Below are 21,862 nucleotides of genomic sequence, written 5' to 3'. Positions count from 1 at the left end.
TAACTTCTCAACAAGAGCAAAATACATGTAAAATATATTGAAATTTCTTATCTCCCTTGAGCCATTCCAATGCAACCCCACATGGGACAAATGAATCTGACAAATCAGTGTGAAATATAACACAACAATGGCAATAAAATGAATAAATAAATAAATAAAATAAACACTGATCAATATTACATTAAATTGTTGAATACTGCAAAAGAAACTGCAGAACCAGTAAAACAGGTCTACTACACAAGCACTCTCCTCTGAAGAACAAATGTGAACTGTATCCAGAGCGCTCGTGTGTCTTTGGCCTTTCTCATAATCACAGATGAGATTATCATAATAACAGTGTTGTAGTAATTCCCAGCTGCCTGAGTTCAAGTTAAAGCGAGGCTGCGGTTTGCGAGATTTACAGGAGAGGAGGCCCTCACTCTGAAACCCTCCACCGTAATAACAACATTCCCCCTGAGCGCAGGAAAGTGAAGCCTAATCTAAATATTATCGCATGCTAGACAGGAGGAGGCGGGTCAGTGCTCTGGGATCAGGCACAGAAGGCCGATCGCTCTTTATTTTGCATTTAAGTGTGGGGCTAATCTGTTCCTGCTCACTAAAACCACTTAATTTAGATTCCATTAAACTTGATCTGTATTATGGTTTTGATTTGACAGTTAACATATTACAGCTAACAAAGATTTTTAACACAGTTTCAGTTGAGCGTGCTGGTACGCTTTCATACATACAGAAACACAGTTAACACACACACACCTGGTAGGCTGAGAGACGAGGGCGTCCTTGTGCAACCGATAGCAGGGGTAGCTGTTGAAAGTCCCAGGCTCCATTGAGACACCTTGCACGCTGCTGTACTGCTTCTCCACCAAACCAAACATCTCCATCATACGGAAGCCTGCAAAGGACAACGGATAAATCTGAATTATGCTAATCTAATGAAACCATACCGTTTAACGTTTTGAGGTCGGTAAGAATTTTTTATCAGACTTTATTTTAATGTCCAGTTCTCACAATTAACAAATCATTAACTATGACTTTTACCTCAATAAACTCCTAGTTTTCTGCTCATTAATAATTAGTAAGGTAGCTGTTAAGTTAAGGTATTATTACTATTTATACTATTTTGATATGTTTTAAAACATAATTTATTCCTGTAATTATTCCAGTGTCACATGATCCTCCAGAAATCATTCTAATATGCTGATTTGGTGCTCAAGAAACATTATTATCAATAGTTAAAATAGATTGAAAACAGCAGCTAAATATTTTTGTGCAAACCATTAAATATTTTCAGAGGATTCTTTGGTGAATAGAAATTGATTTGAGAAAAACTATTTTAACAATATATATATATATATAAAAAAACTATGTTCTTATCACTTTTGAACAATTTAATTAATTTAAAATGAAATACTTTTAGTGACTAGTGTATGTACATCGAATTTTAGGAAATTAATAAATTAAAAAAAAAATGAAATGGGAAAGAGTGATTCATTCAGTGGCCTGCATTGCGATGTCTTAAAGTGTTAAAATACTTTCCTATGGCAGATTTCTATATTAAACATTACATTATAAATATTAAAAATATATTACATATGAATATATTATTATTTCATACAAAATAAAAATATATATAAATATTTATAATTTAAAAAACAGCTTATAATTTCCCTAAAAAGTATAAACAGTAGCTATGGCAAAAACTTGATTAAATCAGCAACAATGGCTCAAGCAACAGTATGTTTGTTCATCTAGTGAAAGACAGGCCATGTGAAAAGCAAAATTAAGGGTGCTTTTTTCTTTCTTCCAGATCTAGATTATGGTGTGAATAACATGACCCACTGGTCCTAATTAAGTAAAGGGGTTGTTAAATACTGACAGCGGATGAATAGATCTAATTCTTCAAATAAATCCTTAGATCCTATCCTCCTACCCAGCAGAATGATGGAGAGGTTAGTGTGAACCAGGAGCATTTATTGTTGTCTTACCAGCTAAAGTGTTCCCACTCATTAACATCGAGGGGCAAGCTGTAAAAGAAAATAGAACAGAGTGTAAAACCTATCAATTCCCCAAGAACAAAGTGATTTTTGGAAATTATAGGTTACATAATGATGCATTCAAATCTTTTTTTTCTGTTCAGAGACCATTTTCAAACTTCAAACTTTTATTTTAGACTTGACGTAAACTCACAAGGGATGATTTCAGAGAACAGAAGAGCAAAGAACTTAAAGTAATCCAAAAGTAATTACCCTGCAATCTAAAAAGTCTTCCAGCTTTTTTCATCCCTTAATAATATCGCAAGTCACTGCTTGGCTATTTTCCTCTGAGTCAAATGTTGACTAGCAAACATGCCAAGGACACTGGTCAATCGTATTGTTTAGTAGGCATTATTTTAAAAATAAGTTTGACCAATTAGAGTATTCCAGAGGTTTGTGTAGTAGTTTCATAATTAATGTTATCCACAGCATTGTGACATACTAACATACTGAGACAGCAACCTTATTTCATCATTTTAAAACCCATTTGTTACTGCTACTCCATCAACTTCTGATTTTTTTGACAGTATAATTAATCTTAAAGTTGCAATGAAATGTAAGTAGCGATAGATCTTTTCTTCCATACTGTGACATACATTCAAGTGTGACATTATCGACAAAGAAAAAAATGCATTTGGACTTGGTTCTATCTATTGATTGTGGATTGTGCTCTCAAAACTGGGACAGCTGAATGCACTGATTTAATGTAGTCTTTCCAGCAACAAGCCAACAGTTTCAAGATTCAACAGTTATAATTTGATTGGTCTAAAACTGACTTGGCTTGTCATCATTAGTATATGTCGATAGTAAACATGATACGAAACACTGATTATTGGAAATGAGTGTTTCAAACAATAAAATGTCTTGAAAGTCTAACTTTACTTGTACAAGACATTTCTGGTTTCTGATTGGTCAATATAACAGCCTAGCTATTCTCAAATACAGACACTGTTCTGTTAAATCTGGGACTTTATCTTCTAGCACAAGTTCAATGTCACTTAATAAAAAAATTCAATGAAAACTGGCGTCCTTAATATTCTTATCGTGTAGCATGTCTAAGCATATTAAAACTAGCAAGTTCTCTACCACATGTCACAGCAAACTGCAAGAGGAAGTTTCTGTGGATTCTCAAAGGGACGTACTGGCAGTCGCAGCCTCACAAACAAAAGTTATGAGCTGTTCTTCAATTTTCTTGAAGGCATCCAGATCGTCCACAAAGAACACATGTCTCTCGCTTGGTTTGCTGGCAATGTTCACCAGCTCCCCGTAGTCAGCATCAGCGAAGCCAATGGCAAAGATGATGTAGCCTACGGTGAAACAAGAAAGCATTACTTTTATTACAGCATTTAAAGTTCTATTTTTAACAGAAGCAACCAAACCTCTAGACTGTCAGTGTTTTTCTACAGCTGCTGTTTATTATGCTCATTTTTAGATTCAAATCGCTCACCCTCCATCTGCATCTCATTGGAGATCTTGTTGACATCATCTTGAGATCGCCCATCTGTGAGCACCACCAGCACTTTAGGAATGCCCCTCCTTACGCCTGCATCCTGAGCAAAGATGGCCTCCTTCACATGCTTAATGGCGCGACCTGAATCAAGAGTCATAAACATACTGTCTCATGCCAGGAGCAGGATTTACACCACTTCATGGACTCTGGGATGCCAAAAAGTGATGGATTTTACAGGAACTTGCATCCTGACAGAGTGATTTACATTTGCCAGAGAGACATGTTTTGTTGAAACTTTATGCCAGTACCTGCAGAGAGCTGGAATGACGATCAATGAGGTGAAAGAACAAAACCTTTGACAATAAATAATTATTGAAAGGTGCGAATTCATAAACGATTTCCTGGAAATGGTGTGAAAATTAAGCTGCTATGACGGGTGTTTTCTGATTCATTGTGTTTTTACAGTCTAAAAAAAAAAATTAAGCAAAACAGAAAATGCCATGACTGATCATATTATTCTGCCAGGACACTATGAACTTGTTAAAGTTATCCGACTGTTAGTTTGGCTTTGTGGTACGTCTTCTCAATAAAGTGTTTGCTTATGATTAGGGGAAAGGAGTTGGTTGGCTAGAAGAGTTGGCAGACAAAGAGTACATTTCTGGTAAACATCTGAATGTTTGCCCTTTTGAGCCACACAGATTAAATATGCTGATTCGAAAGTAACTTTTCCTTCAATTTGTTTCCTTGAATAATTTTTTTTTTTTTTTCATAATTATGTATAATATACAGTATGTAAAATTATAAATAAATAATATTTTATGAAAATTTTTTGCTTATTAAATAATGTATAATTTTTATTAATTATATATTATATACTTTTAAATATATTTATATATCTAAATTAGGGATGCACGATAAATACCGTCCAAGATTTAATGCGCATCTCGTCAGTAAAGCCAATTCTGTAATCAGCGGTAAATCTCTACACGTGCATGCTTTCACAGCATTTACTACACAGAGCCGTAGTTCACTGACAAGCTGCGCAAAACCATGATCATATTTATGTTTTGCATAGCTTGTAAATGAACAATGGCCCTGTGTAGTAAATGCTGCTCCACGTGAAAGAATGCACGTGTAGAGATTTACCGCTGATTACAGAACTGGCTTTTCTGATGAGATGTGCATTAAATATTGTGCCGATATTTATTGTGCATCCCTAATCTAAATACAGTTTTTCTAAATACAAATTTAAATATTTCATTATTATTATTTTCCATTTAGGATTTTGTTGGCAGTTGAACAACTTTTATCATTAATTAACACATTTATTTTATTTTGTGTACGCTTTACAAAAACACTTACACTTTCATTTGCACCTAGTTGGGTTACGAAAATTGTACGAGCCAACGCCAGTCTCACCTACTATTTTTAAGCTCACAAAGTGCCAAGTATTTAGCATAGAGCAAAGCAAAGTCAGACCCCTGATAAAATGAATTTTCAAAGGACTTTTTCTGTGACGCGTCCCAGCCGTCACTCCCAGCAGACCTGAATTATGGGATCTAACAAGCTGCACTGCCCCATTTCAATATTTTACCATTATCACCAACTTGGCACCGCGGATGCAAGACATCAGCCGGGCTGCTCATTTCTAATTTGCATCTCTAATCTCTCAGAAACGTCTCAGGTTCCCCTGGATCAGCGAGTATTAGACACAACCCCCTCACAAAAGCTCCACTCTCTGAATGAAATATGGACGGGTGTCTGAGATGCTGCACTTTGGCGATATATTGCGACGAACTGAACAAGGAACAAGGAAGGGACCCTGTGGCTATGCCTGACTGACTTCTGAAGCTGCCTGTTTCTCTGTCTGGCTTTTCTTCAGCTCCTGTCAGAAGGAGACAAATGACAGACTAAGGAAGCAGACGGCAGCACCGTATGAAGTGTGAGTTATTTTGTTTTAAAATAACAGGTGAGAATAAAAGAATTTCGACTGCAGATTGGAGATGTGGCTAACTGTGGCCTGGAGTTGACGGGGGCAAAAGCACTGCTGTTTGACTGACAGAGGAACAAGACATCATGACTGCAGCATCAGTCAAAGTGGGCATTGACTGTTCATTTGTGTTTGTGAGCTTCGGCTCATACTTTTCATTCTGAACCAACTTGTTCAAGACGAGACTAGAGAGTACAAATCATCTAGAACCCTCACACTTGCTCATGTTGTATAAACACATAAGACTTTCTTCTGAGGAACAAAAATGTATTAAATTTGACAAATAAATAAATGCTGTGTGTGTGTGTGTGTGTGTGTGTGTGTGTGTGTGTGTGTGTGTGTGTGTGTGTGTGTGTGTGGTGTGTAGACAGACAGTGAGATACAGATATAGATACAACAGTTCTTTCTGGTTCTCTAATACAGTATGTCTGAGAGCCTTCTCCAGCAGTGCGATATTCTAGTGATAACAGAACCATTTCATCGTTTTATCAATTTTGAATTTGTGATCTTAGTGTCACGTTTTACAAGAAAAGATAATTGCTTGTTTTGCTTATATAATAATAATATATTTGCTTATATAAGTTATATCTATACACCTTTCACTTTTTAAGACTAAAACAAAAGATGGATTCATTGATTTTCTTAATTAAAAAGCACAACAACAATAAAACAGTAGGCTACAATGACAAACTACCTTGCATAATGTTTATTAACTGAGGAATTAAATAAATAAAAAAAATTAAAGAAAGCCTCCATAGCGTAACGTGATGTAATCAGCAAAGATTACAAGGTTTTCAAAACGAAAACAAAAAGAAAAGTAAAACTAAACTGGCTGTCAGTGGCAGGACTTTCATGTTTCTTTTCACAAGAATTCCAACATGTTCAAAGCACCTCTCTTCACGTGATCTGTGAATTCTAACTCCTGCTACAATGTGCCACGGATCTGCAAAGCGCGCTGTATGTAACAGATGCTTTGGAGCAGCACAGACCATGCACTCGCACAAATGCGATCACGTCAAATTTTAACTCGCACATTCTCAAAAAATTGTCGCAGTCTAGAGCCCTGTAAAGATAACATATATTTGAAAATTAGCTTCTGCGTTTTGGAGATATGAGCTCCAGGGCGTCAGCAGCCATTCAGTGCTCGCGAACCTGCCGAGAGCAGCCTCACTTTGGCCAGATCTTCCTGAATTTGCCACTGGCTCTGATGTCTCTATAGCAATATACTTAAATATTATTTATTCCAGAGCAAATACTTTTGGCTGAGAGCAAAGTCTAAAGATTTATTTTACATACCTTGTAAGACAGCCAACCAGGGCCTAATATGTACCAGAACAAGCTGGATCTGGATCCAGCAGCGCCGAATTTGTCCATGAAAAATTACACAATTTGGTACTCACGAGGTATGCGTGCACTTTGGACGTGACTGTGAGTGCACAGAAACCCCTTTGAAGCAGCGAGTATTGAATGGTTTAAACTTAAAAAGATATGCAAATTATACAGTTTTGTGACAATGTAACAATGACTCAAATTCTGTCGACTGTCCTGAAACCCGAGCGAAAGTCTTGTATCGCAGCGTGCAGTAGTGCAGACGAAGCCACTTTGAGAGTGAGAGAGAGAAGACGTGGTAGAGCTGAACCATTCACGCTGTTTTCAAATGACTGATTTAATCTGATAGTGTGTGTGGATTTATTTACTCATACATGCTCTATTGAATAAATCTTTGCAGGAATTTCCTTCATTATACACTCGAAAGCTGATTAAACATAATTCTATTATACAGAGATTTGAGGAAAAAAAATTCCACGACTTTTCCAAAACTTTTGTCAGGCCTGGAAATTGCCATTTGAAAATTTCAGGACTTTTCAAGTATTTTCATGACCGTAAGAAGATGCACGCTGTTAAAAGCTGGTCCTCCATTGCGCGAATGCTCCGTTACCTCTCCCTCCTCTAATCACATGCCTGATCCGTCACCCCACTTTGTTCCGGGACCTCGCAATTTACAAATTAAGCACTGCAGTCAACAAATACACTGAGAAGCGCTGTCATCAGAAATGAGAGTATGACAAAGATATCGCTTTCCTCAGCAGACATTCAAACTAATGTTTTATTGTGAATATGAGATTGAGCTGAAGAATGAATGCTATATCAGATGCAGGTAATCACACTCCCTCAGTCCATCTCCCTCTCAAAATACTCTACATAATACAGTGAGCTGTGAATACAGTAATAAAATAAGTATTTAATGAAGCAACTCAACTTTCCTTCGTTACTAGTTCTGAAGTGACGTTTTTCAAATTAGTAACAGAGATTTGGGCTCAGACTGTCAAACGGAGATTTGAATCCTTGGCGGACGAAAGTAGTTTCACACAAAAGAGGGATTTTAAAGACACTCCGTTGTTTTTTCTTATGTATTTACACACTCATGCTGTCAAACTTTTGTATAAATACAATATCACACTTGCAGCTGTGTGATATACTGAATCAGCAAATCACAGCCATGCTGATATACAGCCATATTGCACTGCTAATCGTGTGATAGTGTTCATATATAGCTCTTATAGCGCTTTTAGATACAAAGGCGATTAATATTTAAATAAATAAGTATAAACAATTATAATATTATATTACTATTAATAAAAAAACATTAACATATAAAAACAAATGTAAAAAGATAATTCAAAAATGTAATTTTGTGTTCCACACATACACATATGAGTTTGGAATCACATAAGATTAAATAATTACAAAATATTCATTATTAATTATTCCTTTTATATACTAATGAGAAAATATGTGGGTAAGTGTCATGCCATAGGCCACAAAAATGTACTATACCATCAGGTAAAACTGAAAGAAAAAAAAGAAATAAATCTCTGAAAACTTTGAACATCAAAACAACATCATCCCATTTAAATATTTTCCAAAGTAATTTCAGAGAAACATACAGACCGTCTTAATACTCAGAATTGACTTCTCTTTTTTTCTGAGTTTAAACACATTGAATGAGGCCAATCACTTTGATCCTCACCTCATCCGCTGCATATGAATGTATGAAAATGCAGGCAAAGGATTAGCCCTAATACCCTCTGAAAATAAGTCATGCTCATGTTTCAAATGAGCAGCCCGGTAAAGCTGGGATGGATAAATGCACCGGGCTCATAATGCCTGGATCACACATGTCCACAGACATGTATCTGCTCTCACCAATGAGGCAAAGCAACTGCCACCCACCCCCTGACGGGGGGCTCATTACCATGGAGAATATACCTTATACGAGGACATTTTTGTGTGTGAGGACACAGCAGGGTGGGGGCTGCTGTTCCTTCGCCGTGTGGAATGAAAGGTGTTTCATTTTAGAACAAAGACTCACAGCAAGACAGCATGAACACAAGCGCAGTGACACACCATGCTGCTCTGCTGAGATGGAGCTGTGCTGCTTTTCAAACTCATACTATGAAGTTCTTGGCCTAGGTCTTCTTAAACAGGACATTAATAAAGAATTTCTATCAAAAGTATTATGAATAAATCTGGACACCCATTACAAGATCAGCATGAATTTCCAAAATGGTACAGCAGAACTTGGTTTATGTAATGTGGTCTAGATATAATGTGGTCCAGATCTATCTTGTGGACTAGCATGCTGTTCACCAGGAAAACCATTACGGCTATTAGAGAAGAACTTTAATATGTGTCTCCTTGGCTTTGACTGTTTTAAAGGCCAATTTACAAAAAAAAAATTTGTTTATTTGTGTTCATGTCCGGTTTTCCAGTAAAAAATATCTAAACATACTTAAAATAATTAAAATAAGACACTTAATATTAAAACTTGTTTTTGAAGAATATATCTTGAGCTAAAGTAAATTACAAAAAGGTCAAGACAAACTTTGATGTTGGCTTGAGAAAGTTTGGCCAGAAATTTTGAAGGAGTTTTAAATATTGACAAGATTAAAGATTGTAATGCAATGCAGGCCAGATGAGACTAGTATAAAACAAACAAGAGAGTGAGCAAATGAGAGATAGATGGATGGATAAAATGATAGAATGAGTAAACAATAGATTGAACAACAGAATGAGCCAATGACAGAATGAGTGATAGAATGACCAATAAAATGAGCGAATAATAATAATATAAATGATAGAATGACCGAATGATACTGAATGGCAGAATGAGTAAACAATAGAATGAACGAATAATAGAATCAGAGGATGGACAGAGACAGATAGATAGATAGATAGATAGATAGATAGATAGATAGATAGATAGATAGATAGATAGATAGATAGATAGATAGATAGATAGATAGATAGATAGATAGATAGATAGATAGATAGATAGATAGTTTGTGTGCACAGAGATATTTGAGGAGATTGTGATCAAACTCAGTTTGTCCATCACAAGAGCAGCTGTCAGTAGCGTTTAATTCAGTCTGAGGATTGAGATACATGCCTGTCTTGGTGTTTCCTCCCTTGTAGGTGATGCGCTGCACGGCCTCCAGCAGAGCCTCCTTATCGCTGTAGGAGCTGAGCTTGAACTCGGTTCTGGCATCATCACTGAACTGAACAATGGCCACCTGTCAGTCGTAGAAAGTAAGTTAGTAGCCATTTATCACATGTTTAAAAGCAGCAGTATGTCAATGTCAGAAAGTAATTCCCCCAGAATTGACTTTAAAGGGCATTTCTGTGACGACTATATTTTTAACATACTTTAATAGTTTAAATCATATTTATATTATATATTTATATTTGTATTATATTATAACTTAAATTCTCTATTTAATACATTTTAAAATGTCATTCCTGTGATGTCAAAGCTGAATTTCCGGCATCATTATTCCAGTCTTCAGTGTCACATGATCCTTCAAAATGCATTCTAATATGCTAATTTGGTGCTCAAGAAACATATCTTATTTTTTTATCATTTTCAGTGTGTCAGTTGGGCTACTTAATATTTTTGTGTAAACCGTGATACTTTTTTTTTTTTTCTCAGGATTCTTGAATTTCAGTTTTTTTTATTTTCATTCTAATGTGTCCTTGCTGAAAAAAAAAAAAGAAAAAAAAAAAAAAAAAGATTATTAAAAAGTATTCATTTATTTAAAAAAAAAGACCCAATCTCTTGACCAATAGTGTATATTATGTAATATATCAGATGCTAGATAAGACCAAATATAAATAAATAAATAAACAACTCATAGAAATTGACTATGGAGGCCTTTTCCCACCAGATTTAAAAAACATCACGTTTTTTTTATTTTGTCACTTTCAGTGTCATTTTTGTCTCAAGCCCTGGTTCATTTTTGACCCGTAAGTGTATTTCTGAGTCACATAATGGATTGCTTAAACCTAAAACATTGTGAATACCAGCTCAGATCTTTAACCACTAGGCCACATTCTAAAAAAGAGAGACACAAAAGCCATGTCATCATGCATAAGAGTTTGCTGATGTTGAACCAGTCTGAGCCAAGTCAAACATATCTACATGGCCTACAGCAGACGACAGAACGCAAACATCTGTGTGTAAAAGAAGATGTTTTATCCGTGCCATGCTCCTCTGTTTACTTTAGCTCCTGCCCTTGAAACGTGCTTATTCTCCAGTTTTCACATCCCTTGTAGTAGGTCCACTGCTGTGATCCCTAAAGCTGCTGATGGGTTGTGATGAAGATCTTCTGAATCCTGGACAGACAAGTCTAGACAAAGGCTATTATTATCTAATGTTCTCTCAGGCTACTGGGTTAAATGCTTGGTAGTGTGGTCTCTAGCCCAGAATAGCTATTCCCCTGATGCCTCAGTCCAAAAAATGATCTTTTGAAAGAAGAAAAAACCCTTTTTGAAGCAAACCAGACATTACAAGTTCAAAAACAGAGCTTCTCAATCTGCAGTGCCCACGTGGCACATCATGACATGTTTTTTTTTTGTTTTTTGAATGCTGAATGTGTACTTGCAGTGTACGTAAAGTCATTTGGATTACTTGTGAATTATTGTGATGTTTTTATCAGCTGTTTGAACTCTCATTTTGACGGCACCCATTCACTGCAGAGCATCCATCAGTAAGTAAGTGATGTAAAGCTAAATTTCTCCAAATCTGTTGATTTCCGATGAAGAAAGAAATCTTTTACATTTTGGATGGCTTGAAGGTAAGAAAATTGTCAGCAAATTTTCATTTTTGGGTAAACTATTCTTCTAAGTAAATTCTTAAACATTAAGTATATAATTTCCCGTTCTAAGTACTTGTGCCCTCAAAAAACAGTCAGTTTGCTCTGTGTTGACAAAATGACACTTACAATTTTACTTTTAGCTCAGCACGATAGTCATAAAAATGTTAGAAATGTTATACAATATAAACAAATAAAACAATATGAAGCAGACAGAATTTGACAAATATTTCACGTGCAACATACCTGTGTTCCCTCGGGGCCAATCACGTCAAGTGCACCAGTTGTGCTGTACAGGAAACGGATAATCTTCTGAAAGTTGTCATCTCCGATACTCCAGGAGCCATCTACAAGGAAGGCAAGGTCTGCCTTGGCTGCCTTGCAAACTGAGAGAGAAAGTTCGAAAACAGAGCGAGAGAGAAAGAGAGAGAGGAAGCAGGTGAAAAATCACTAGCTAAAATAAGAAATTCTCATTACTGTGTAAGCGCTGCAGTACAACAGATGTCAAATGATTCCAAACACTTCCTTTCTCACTGACAGGATCTCCATCACAGCTAGCTGGATAAAACAAGGAGGCTTAATTAATTCCCAGATACCTCTGCTATACTGCCAGACTGATGCTTTGCAGGATTTAGGGCTAAACACATACACTGTCAGTAACCTGAAAATGTGCTTTATGCACTAACATCTAACTGGTTTTATTTAAGTCAAAATGATTTAATGACTGAATCAATCTTAATAAATTAGGCTATATCAATAAGTGCTAAATGCCACATACCTACTACATAAATAACTACTAATTATGCATAGTTAAGCAACAAACCCTAATCAGACTTTAAACTTAACCCTACAGTAAGTACATAGGACATGTAGTTAATTAGTATTACCAGTACTTCTTTGTGTAATTGTACTGTCACATTGTCACCTTAAAAGAAAGGCATAAACTCAAACATCTGTACTGTTAAGTGTTTGGAGCATTTCATTGGTTGGATGAGTCGCTGTTTTGAGTCTGAACAAGAATGGCACTGAACAAGACACATTGTTTGCGAATAAACTAAAAGAATCAAGCGTTGTGCTCGTAAACAACTAGTGTACAAATTGGGACATCTTGTTCAGTTTGTCAATCTCATTCAGAACAAGTAGATAAATGGGTTGTTGCGGTCATGAACAACTCTTTGAATTGTAACAAATTGGTTGAGTGATTCAATGATTCCTAATAAACAAACAAAATAAAAAATACTCCCAAATAGCCATAGAATGTCAACTACTATTCTTTTAAAGAAAATCATTGGGGGTTTTTTTCAGCGGGGCACATTAAATTGATCAAAAGTGACATTTTTAGTGTTACAAAAGATTTCAAATATTTAAAATGAATAAAACTTTCTATTACTCAAAGGATCAAAAATGTATCACGGTTTCCGAAATGGCTGCTGTGATCAAATCTGACAGAATCTTTTAAGTAAACACACTCATTAGACTCACTGGTATTTATTAAAATCCCCCTTTTTTGACATATTACCTATTAAAACAGCAAGTTTGTGAGGCATAACACACTTTCATCCAAGAACTAAACACATGGACTAAATTAAACTCTCATTTTGATTTCATGAGGTCTTTAATTTAGCAAATGTTTCACTTTTTACCATGTGACCTGTCCTTAATAAGAGCAATGTGTGACATGCAGGGCCACGCATTCAGGTGACTACCCAAACCCCAGAGATAAAGCCATATAAAACTAACAAATAAATCTAAAGAAGCATTTAGTTCCAGGGCAAGAAATTATTCAGGTGTTACTATATGATGCATTAAACACCATAAGCTTTTGGCCAGACAATGAACCAATATGTTCAGTATAAAGTTTGAAATTAGGGATCTAAAAAAGATCTTTATAAGGAGGTTAAATACGGTCTGTGTGCTTTTATCAGATGTGTTGGGGAGACTCAGACATATTTATTGAGTGCGGAGTAGCTCAGAGAATAAGAAAAGGTTAGCTGTCAGCAGAGATGTACGTTAGTGAAAGGTCACACAACACATAGGGACATGGCCAACAAACAGGGAAAAACAATGGCAGACAGGCCCGTTTTTCCCACACTTGTGTCCCACCTTCTTTGGCTGGGGGGATGGTGGGAAGAGGGATGGTGGTGGGTGGTGCGGTCGGTGGCTGGGTGGGTGCTGGAGCTGCAGAAACAACAAAACAATACATAAACCAGAGCAGGGCCTGGCTGTCTTCACTTTATTACACACACAATCAGATTTGGGATCTCAACGGAAACCTAATTGTAAAAGAAAAAGGACACACTGCTCTACAGATGGTGGTTCAATCTGTTTCTAAGGCAATGATTGAGTGTATCAAGGGAAGATGTTGTCTGCACTTCATTGGCTGGACATGACCTGTATCACTGAAGTGTTACTACTGCCTAATTGACACGCTAACATGTGAGTTATATACACTGAAACTTTTACAGTGTATAATCCCCATAAAGTGCAAAAATATACTCTTAATCATTATTTTTAAGGAGTTTTTTTAATAAAAATATCTATAAAAAGAAAATAAATATTCTAAAATATTATTACAATTAAAAAAATATATATATTTTAATATATTTTAATATTCATTACTGCAGTCTTCAGTGTCACGTGATCCTTCAGAAATCATTCTAATATGTTGAGTTGCTGTTATTATCAGTGTTGCAAACAGCTGTGCTGCTTCTTAATAAATCATGATACATCAGGATTCTTTGATATAGTATACACATATATATTGGGTGAATTCAGGTAAATTGGGAAAATTATGCCATTTAGGTTACTGGGAAGAAATGACCCAATTAATCTGAATTCACAATATAAAAATGTAAGCATGTTTACTTATTTTTATTATAATATGCAATATTTATATTTAATAAATCAGATTCACACACACACACACACACACACATATATATATACTGTATATATATAAATTATTTTTATATAATATTTTATACTTACCCAAATTGTGTAGGATAAGAGTCATTTTGAAAGAATTCATTAAAAGTTATAGTTAGATTAGCACTTAAAACAAGCTTTAGTAAATGGGGATAGCAAATTTTTCATGTTTTGGATGTTTAGGAAAACAAGACCAAATAATTAATTATGATTTTTATTTTCCAGTAGAGAATCATGATAAAAGAATGTTTATAAAATTTGACGAGGCCACATATTGACATCTTTGTTTTTTGTTGCAAACGACAATTCGATTTTCAGCTGTTAAAATCTTATTTTCCTGTCTATGAATGCTTCAGTCAGTCTCATAGAAGCCAATTTCTGCTACAGAAGAAGAAAACATAAAAAAAGTAAATGTTGGATTATAACATCTGTTTTTGCATTTTAAAGATCCTAACTGCAAGATGTAAACTCATAATTATGAGAAATAAAATTAGATATGTGAGAGGCAAACTCAAAATTGTGAGACATGAAACAGTTCTGAGAAAAAAATTCTGTGATAACGAAGCTTAACTTTTTTTATTCCATTGCATAAAAGGGCTTCCACAAATTCTAGATAACACTGGCGGCAAATAAAATAATAATCATATCTGCTATCCAAAGATTATTTTGTCACTCAAAGGCAACAAACTAAGTCATCTTCAGGTGTTTAACTGGTGCCTAAAGTCTATAGTCTTATAATGGCATAAAATATACAGATATCAGAGTGTATTTACCGGTTGTTGCCATGGTGGTGACAACAGGACCCTCTGTGTCCATTAAGAGAGTGTAGACGCTGATCTTGTACTGGGTGTTGGGGGAAAGATTGAAGAAGCACTCTCTGGATGCACCGCCATTGACCCTCACTTCCTGTTTCTGACCGTCTGTGAGAAAGTTAAAACAGCGGAATTGGCATTCAAGCAACAATCAAAGGAAAATAAAAAGCAATCACAACAGCTTTCTCAAGCAAACAATTTTGCTAATTAATCATACAGCGCCATTCAAGTCCTCAGGCTATAAACAAAGCCTGAAGTTAGAAATGACAGAAGTGGCACCACAGCAGCATGCCCAAGTGTTGTTATTTTTACCAGGCATGTGTTGTTGCTCATAAACTGATTGTTAAAATGAAAGGAACTATGAGTAAATCATCCTTCAGGAAACGTGGTACTCAAATCCCAGGGTTTACGATAGCACAACTGCTATTTATCACCTGCATAGCTGTAATTATTTTCCAAAGCTGAGAAAATGACAAATGCTTGGGCTCGGGAAGGGTAACCTTGCATTCAGTCCATAGAGTTCAACGGAGAGGTCTTTAATCGGAGCTAGGCCGAAGACTGCAGGGAAATGGACGAACCATGATAAGTAGCCTAAGCTTGAGTCAAATGAAAAAAAAACCCTAAATTTATTTTCTTTTTTTTTTCTTTTTTTTCTTTATGTGTGTGGTGTTGTTGTTGACGCCGACTCTTTTTACATTCTGGTTTTCTTTTTCTACATATCTATCCATCGATCTCTGTTTTGTTTGTGATGGCAGACATTAATATCCAGCTTGACTTGGTTCATACATCTTAATTTGTCTGCCATTAAACAGCTGCGTCCATGGGGAATAGAAATAGCTGGGTTGTTCAGAAGCAGTATTATATCATTATTAAATAAGAAAAAACAGTGGAAAGCTTTTCTTTAATGAGATATTTCCCAAAGCACCTTCTTGAAAGAAAACATCTCTAGAATGCATTATGCAAAAACTGAGGTATTTTCTTTGCATTTTCCAATGATAATGTGGACTGCAAAAATTGGGATGTGATAATAAGATCAACTATATTCCCTTGCTCAGACATGCTTTGATTGCGGAGCTGATCAAACAATGGGATGTGACATTTGCCTATTACGTTCCCGCTCTATGGAAAAGTAGCTGGCAAGCGCTCCGGCTCGGCTCAGTAAACATCTATCCTCCTTTAAGCGTTTGTTTCAACAGACTGCACTTCTCAGTCCAGTCACATCTCTGGCACAAGCAGGACAGTTCCTCCCTTTCCTAGCATTTGCACGCAGGAACGCTTCGTTTCACCATGAGCACTCGGTGCTGAAGATTCATATGACTGGCTGAAATTCCACAGCCAAATTCTCCCTATGAGTAAGATGGCAAGAAATGAATCCGCTGTTCCTACTGTTTACCAAAGTTTGGACATTATTTGACTAGATGGGTGCCTGAAGAAAAGCAGCAGGGATCTTAGTACTGCAAAATACAGATATATTCACATTTAGTCTTCTCACACACTTCCGCAGTAGTTTTGATATACTGTATATGCGTAGGCATAGTTTACCATGACTACAGGGTAATAGAGTGTCTCTGTTATTCTTCAATTACAACTTTTTTCGCTTTAACAAAAATCTTTCTAATTTGGAACAACAGATAGAAATAGTTTTAAACTGTTATATTATATTATATTCACTTTTAGTTTATAAAAGTTTAACAGAATTTCTATGTTAGAATTTTTCTGTCCGCTACCTAGACCTGTTAACATCTTCTTAAGAACTGAATTTTATTTATTTACAGTTAATTCAGTATTTGCACTACCACTTCAAAAAGTTACTGGTCTGTAATTTTTATGTCCTATAAAGAAGACTCTTATACTCACCAAGACTGTATTTATGTCATACAAAATTCTGTAAAAACAGTAAGACTGTGAAATATTGTTACAATAATTATTTTTTTGTGTGTAATATATATATATATATATATATATATATATATATATATATATATATATATATATATATATATATATATATATATATATATATATCTTTTTTTAAAAATGTAATTTATTTCTGTGTTGCCATTACTCCAGTCTTCGGTGTCACAAGATCCTTCAGATATCAAATCCTAATTTGCTGCTCAAGAAACATTTCTTATTATTATTAATATTGAAAGCATTTGTGCAGCAGCTTAAAATTATTATAATAACCACGATACACTGTAATTTTTTTTTTTTTGGCAGTATTCTTCGATGAATAGAAAGTTCATAGGACTGTATTTATTTGAAATAGAAATTTTCTGTAACATTTTTTAATGTATTTACTGTCATTTTGGTCAATTTAATGCATTCTTGCTAGATAATTAAAAAGGTATTTAAAAAGTATTTAAAAATTGTAGTTACTGGTAATATTAAGGCCATAAAAGCAGGAATTTGAACATCACAATTGTTCTTATTATTTTTAGATTATGATCTGAAAGCTATTATCAACCCAGATAATATTTAAGAATTTAATTTTCAGGGTTTCACTGTTAAAATAAACTGAAAAGTAACAGAAGTTTTTTATATCTCTTCTATATTTATGTCTATTTGAGAACTGCAATGACTGTCATTCAGATACTTCACACACACACACACACACACACACACACTGGGGCTTCAGGCAGGATTTGGTTTAAATAGCATTACCGAGCTGGTAGCCATCTGAGCAGTCACATGCTGGAAGTGGAACAGAAGATTTCCAGGACTGCGAGATAAGTTGGGCCGGTGAGGTATCAAGCAGGAATAAGAAAAGTAATAACAGGAAAAGGGCTTTTGACTCTGCTGTTTTAAATTTGAATTGGAACCATGTCACACGCCAGCAGAGCAATATGCATACAATAAAAGAGTTTTGATGAACAGCCCAGAGGCTCAGAGGTCTGTGCTGAAATGAGCCATAATATCTCTGGAACTGAAATTTAACAAAACTGAAATTTATGTCAATATTGCAAAACAGGAAGCCACCTTATGGCCTTGTTCTGTGTTTGAGTTCTGAGTGTGTGTGTGGATGTGTGTATCACTCACTGAGCTGTGACTCGATGACGACTCTGTAGAGGGTGGCGTGGTGGTGAGGTTGCCACTGGGCACACAAGCTGCTACTGAGCACCTGGTACGTGCTGAGATTCTTCACCCCCAGGAACACTGCAAGAGAAAAAACAAACAAAAATACTCCACACAAAAATAATCCATACACTGAAAGTTAATAGGGTCCAATATTGTTTTGTACCTTATTGACCTTCATTGTATGGACAAAACAATTCCTCAAAATATATTCTTTTTTGTTCAGCAGGAAAAAGAAAGTCATACAGGTTTGGAATAACATGAAGGGGAGTAAATGATGATTGGTGATGAATCCATCTAATAGCTATAACCAGGAAGAAAGCATTTAATTTAAATGTAATTTTAATGTCTAACGCAGTTTTGCTTCTTAGTTAAATTGATTTTGTTTTAAGTACATTTTTTGTTGGAAACATTTTGTCAGTGAATACATACTACCATTCAAATGTGTGGGGCCAATAAGATTTTTTTTTTTTTTTTAAGAAAAGATGTGTTAAATTTATCAAAAGTATCAATAAAGTAATTTACAATGTTATAAAAAAAAATACTATTTAAATATATATATATATATATATATATATATATATATATATATATATATATATATATATATATATATATATATATATATATATATATATATATATCATTAGAGAATCCTGAAAAAAGTATCATGGTTTTCAAAAAAATATAATAAATAAATAAATAAATAAAAATAAAAAATACACAACTCTTTTCAACATTTCAAGTTAAGTAAATAAATAAATAAATATTTGGTTTGCAAAACACAAGCCCAAGCCACAGCACATGGTCCACATTAGTCGGACAAAAAAATTTTTTCTCAAATGCTCACATACACTACCAGTCAAAAGTTTGTTTATTTATTTAGAATTATTTTGAAGAAATTAATACTTTTATTCAGCAAGGGTGTATTAAAAAGTGACAGTAAAGACATTTAAAGCTTACAATTTATTTATGTTATTTTTTTAAAGAAAAGATGCACTGAACTGACCAAAAAGTAACTATAAAGATATTTACAATGTTACAAAAGATTTATATATTAAAAAAAGCTATTTATTTTGAGCTTTCTATTCATAAAAAAAATCCTGAAAAAAGAATCACAGTTTTCAAAAAAAAAAAACAATAAAAGTAATAATTACACCGCAACTGTTTTTAACATTAATAACAATAAGTAAATAAATACATACATGCATACTTAAATAAATAAAAACTTTTATTATTATTATTATTATTATTATTATTATTATCAATCTTTGTGAACACGACTTTCAAAAACATTCAAATGTATAACAGACCCCAAACTTTTGAACAGCAGTGTACTAAACCTGAATGAAAGTTTTGAAATGTACACATTGGTGTGTAGTGAGAGTAAAGCCTTGAGCGTTGCTTCTCTAATGTAGTCTAATTTTCTGAAATGAAAAGCAGCACATGTATTACAGTAATGGCTAATGAGCCATAGGGCAGCCAGCGGCTCCTTTGTGCTGCAGGTTCTGGGGTAAAAACCTGTAGGCTTCGCTTCTCTGGAAGCCAGGACACTATGTCTGATCTCCTCAGATTTCAGTGCGATCTGTGATCTTTTTAAATACTGCAAGTCAGGCAAAACTAATGGCTAGAAAAACATAACTGAGAGGAAAGCCAGAGGTTCAAACAGTATTTCTTAACAAATACGCTTTCCACTTAAAAGCCACAAATGTCCTTTAAATTTCTTTCTTTATTTTCCTTCTTCTCTTGTGCAAACCACACAAAATGTGCTACTAGTTAAGAAAACCTCATTTAAAAGCCCAAAGAATAGAGGCTTATTTTGGAATTATCACTCTTTTTGGTCCGGCCAAAACACAAACCCAAGCCACAGCACATGGTCCACATTAGTCGCACAAACAAATTTTTTTCTCAAAATGCTCACATACACTACCCAGTCAAAAGTTTGTTTATTTATTTAGAATTATTTTGAAGAAATTAATACTTTTATTCAGCAAGGGTGTATTAAAAAGTGACAGTAAAGACATTTAAAGCTTACAATTTATTTATGTTATTTTTTTAAAGAAAAGATGCACTGAACTGACCAAAAAGTAACTATAAAGATATTTACAATGTTACAAAAGATTTATATATTAAAAAAAGCTATTTATTTTGAGCTTTCTATTCATAAAAAAAATCCTGAAAAAAGAATCACAGTTTTCAAAAAAAAAAAACAATAAAAAAGTAATATTACACCGCAACTGTTTTTAACATTAATAACAATAAGTAATATAAATACATACATGCATACTTAAATAAATAAAAACTTTTATTATTATTATTATTATTATTATTATTATCAATCTTTGTGAACACGACTTTCAAAAACATTCAAATGTATAACAGACCCCAAACTTTTGAACAGCAGTTTACTAAACCTGAATGAAAGTTTTGAAATGTACACATTGGTGTGTAGTGAGAGTAAAGCCTTGAGCGTTGCTTCTCTAATGTAGTCTAATTTTCTGAAATGAAAAGCAGCACATGTATTACAGTAATGGCTAATGAGCCATAGGGCAGCCAGCGGCTCCTTTGTGCTGCAGGTTCTGGGGTAAAACCTGTAGGCTTCGCTTCTCTGGAAGCCAGGACACTATGTCTGATCTCCTCAGATTTCAGTGCGATCTGTGATCTTTTTAAATACTGCAAGTCAGGCAAAACTAATGGCTAGAAAAACATAACTGAGAGGAAAGCCAGAGGTTCAAACAGTATTTCTTAACAAATACGCTTTCCACTTAAAAGCCACAAATGTCCTTAACTATTTCTTTCTTTATTTTCCTTCTTCTCTTTGTGCAAACCACACAAAATGTGCTGTGTGAAAGAAAACTCATTTAAAAGCCAAAGAATAGGCTTATTTTGGAATTATCACTCTTTTGGTCGGCAAAACACAAACCCAAGCCACAGCACATGGTCCACATTAGTCGCACAAAACAATACTCTTCTTCGGAGGTCATAGTATTTGGAACACAAACACAATTGTGGCCGTGTCGCAACAAACGGATTCCCACATATTCTCTACGCCAAAAATTGTGGCAAACTCAAATTCTGCTTGTACTGAAAAACTTCCATGTGGTGAGACACTGTCCTCCTTTGAGTCTTGATGAGGGCCAGATCCTAAAAAGGAACTACTTATGCAATCAAGCTGTCCATTGAAATTCATGCTACATAACGGAACATCATGTCAGTTGCGTCTGAGACTTGGAGATTTTAGATTATAACGGAGACTGTGCCCAAAACATATGGCGCACAGTGGTGGTGATTCGTTTAAGGTTTTGAATAATGCATGCGACAAGCTTTCCTCCTTATATAAACTATTTTAATGAACTATATGCATGCAAAAAGGGCCTCTGGCTGATAGTACTAATACAAGGAGGTGGAAATCCATTATTGTGCAT

General features: G+C 34.8%; 1 protein-coding gene across 6 annotated transcripts in view; it reads right to left on the bottom strand.

Annotated features, from left to right (window-relative positions):
• col14a1a (collagen, type XIV, alpha 1a) overlaps positions 1-21,862 on the bottom strand; it is a 115,525-nt gene that overhangs the window by 35,031 nt on the left and 58,632 nt on the right. For all 6 annotated transcript variants that reach the window (XM_042740700.1, XM_042740701.1, XM_042740703.1 and 3 more), the window contains 9 exons: positions 18,402-18,518; positions 15,324-15,470; positions 13,729-13,803; positions 11,872-12,011; positions 9,924-10,047; positions 3,481-3,624; positions 3,176-3,340; positions 1,986-2,024; positions 754-892 (listed from right to left, as the gene is read on the bottom strand). In XM_042740700.1, coding sequence (XP_042596634.1) covers positions 754-892; positions 1,986-2,024; positions 3,176-3,340; positions 3,481-3,624; positions 9,924-10,047; positions 11,872-12,011; positions 13,729-13,803; positions 15,324-15,470; positions 18,402-18,518 — 1,090 coding nt within the window. The remainder of the gene's footprint in view (positions 1-753; positions 893-1,985; positions 2,025-3,175; positions 3,341-3,480; positions 3,625-9,923; positions 10,048-11,871; positions 12,012-13,728; positions 13,804-15,323; positions 15,471-18,401; positions 18,519-21,862) is intronic.

This window comes from Cyprinus carpio, chromosome B16, assembly GCF_018340385.1.
Source record: "Cyprinus carpio isolate SPL01 chromosome B16, ASM1834038v1, whole genome shotgun sequence".
Taxonomy (NCBI): domain Eukaryota; kingdom Metazoa; phylum Chordata; class Actinopteri; order Cypriniformes; family Cyprinidae; genus Cyprinus; species Cyprinus carpio.
Note: the sequence above shows the minus strand (reverse complement) of the source record. Positions and strands in the feature narration are given on the sequence as shown.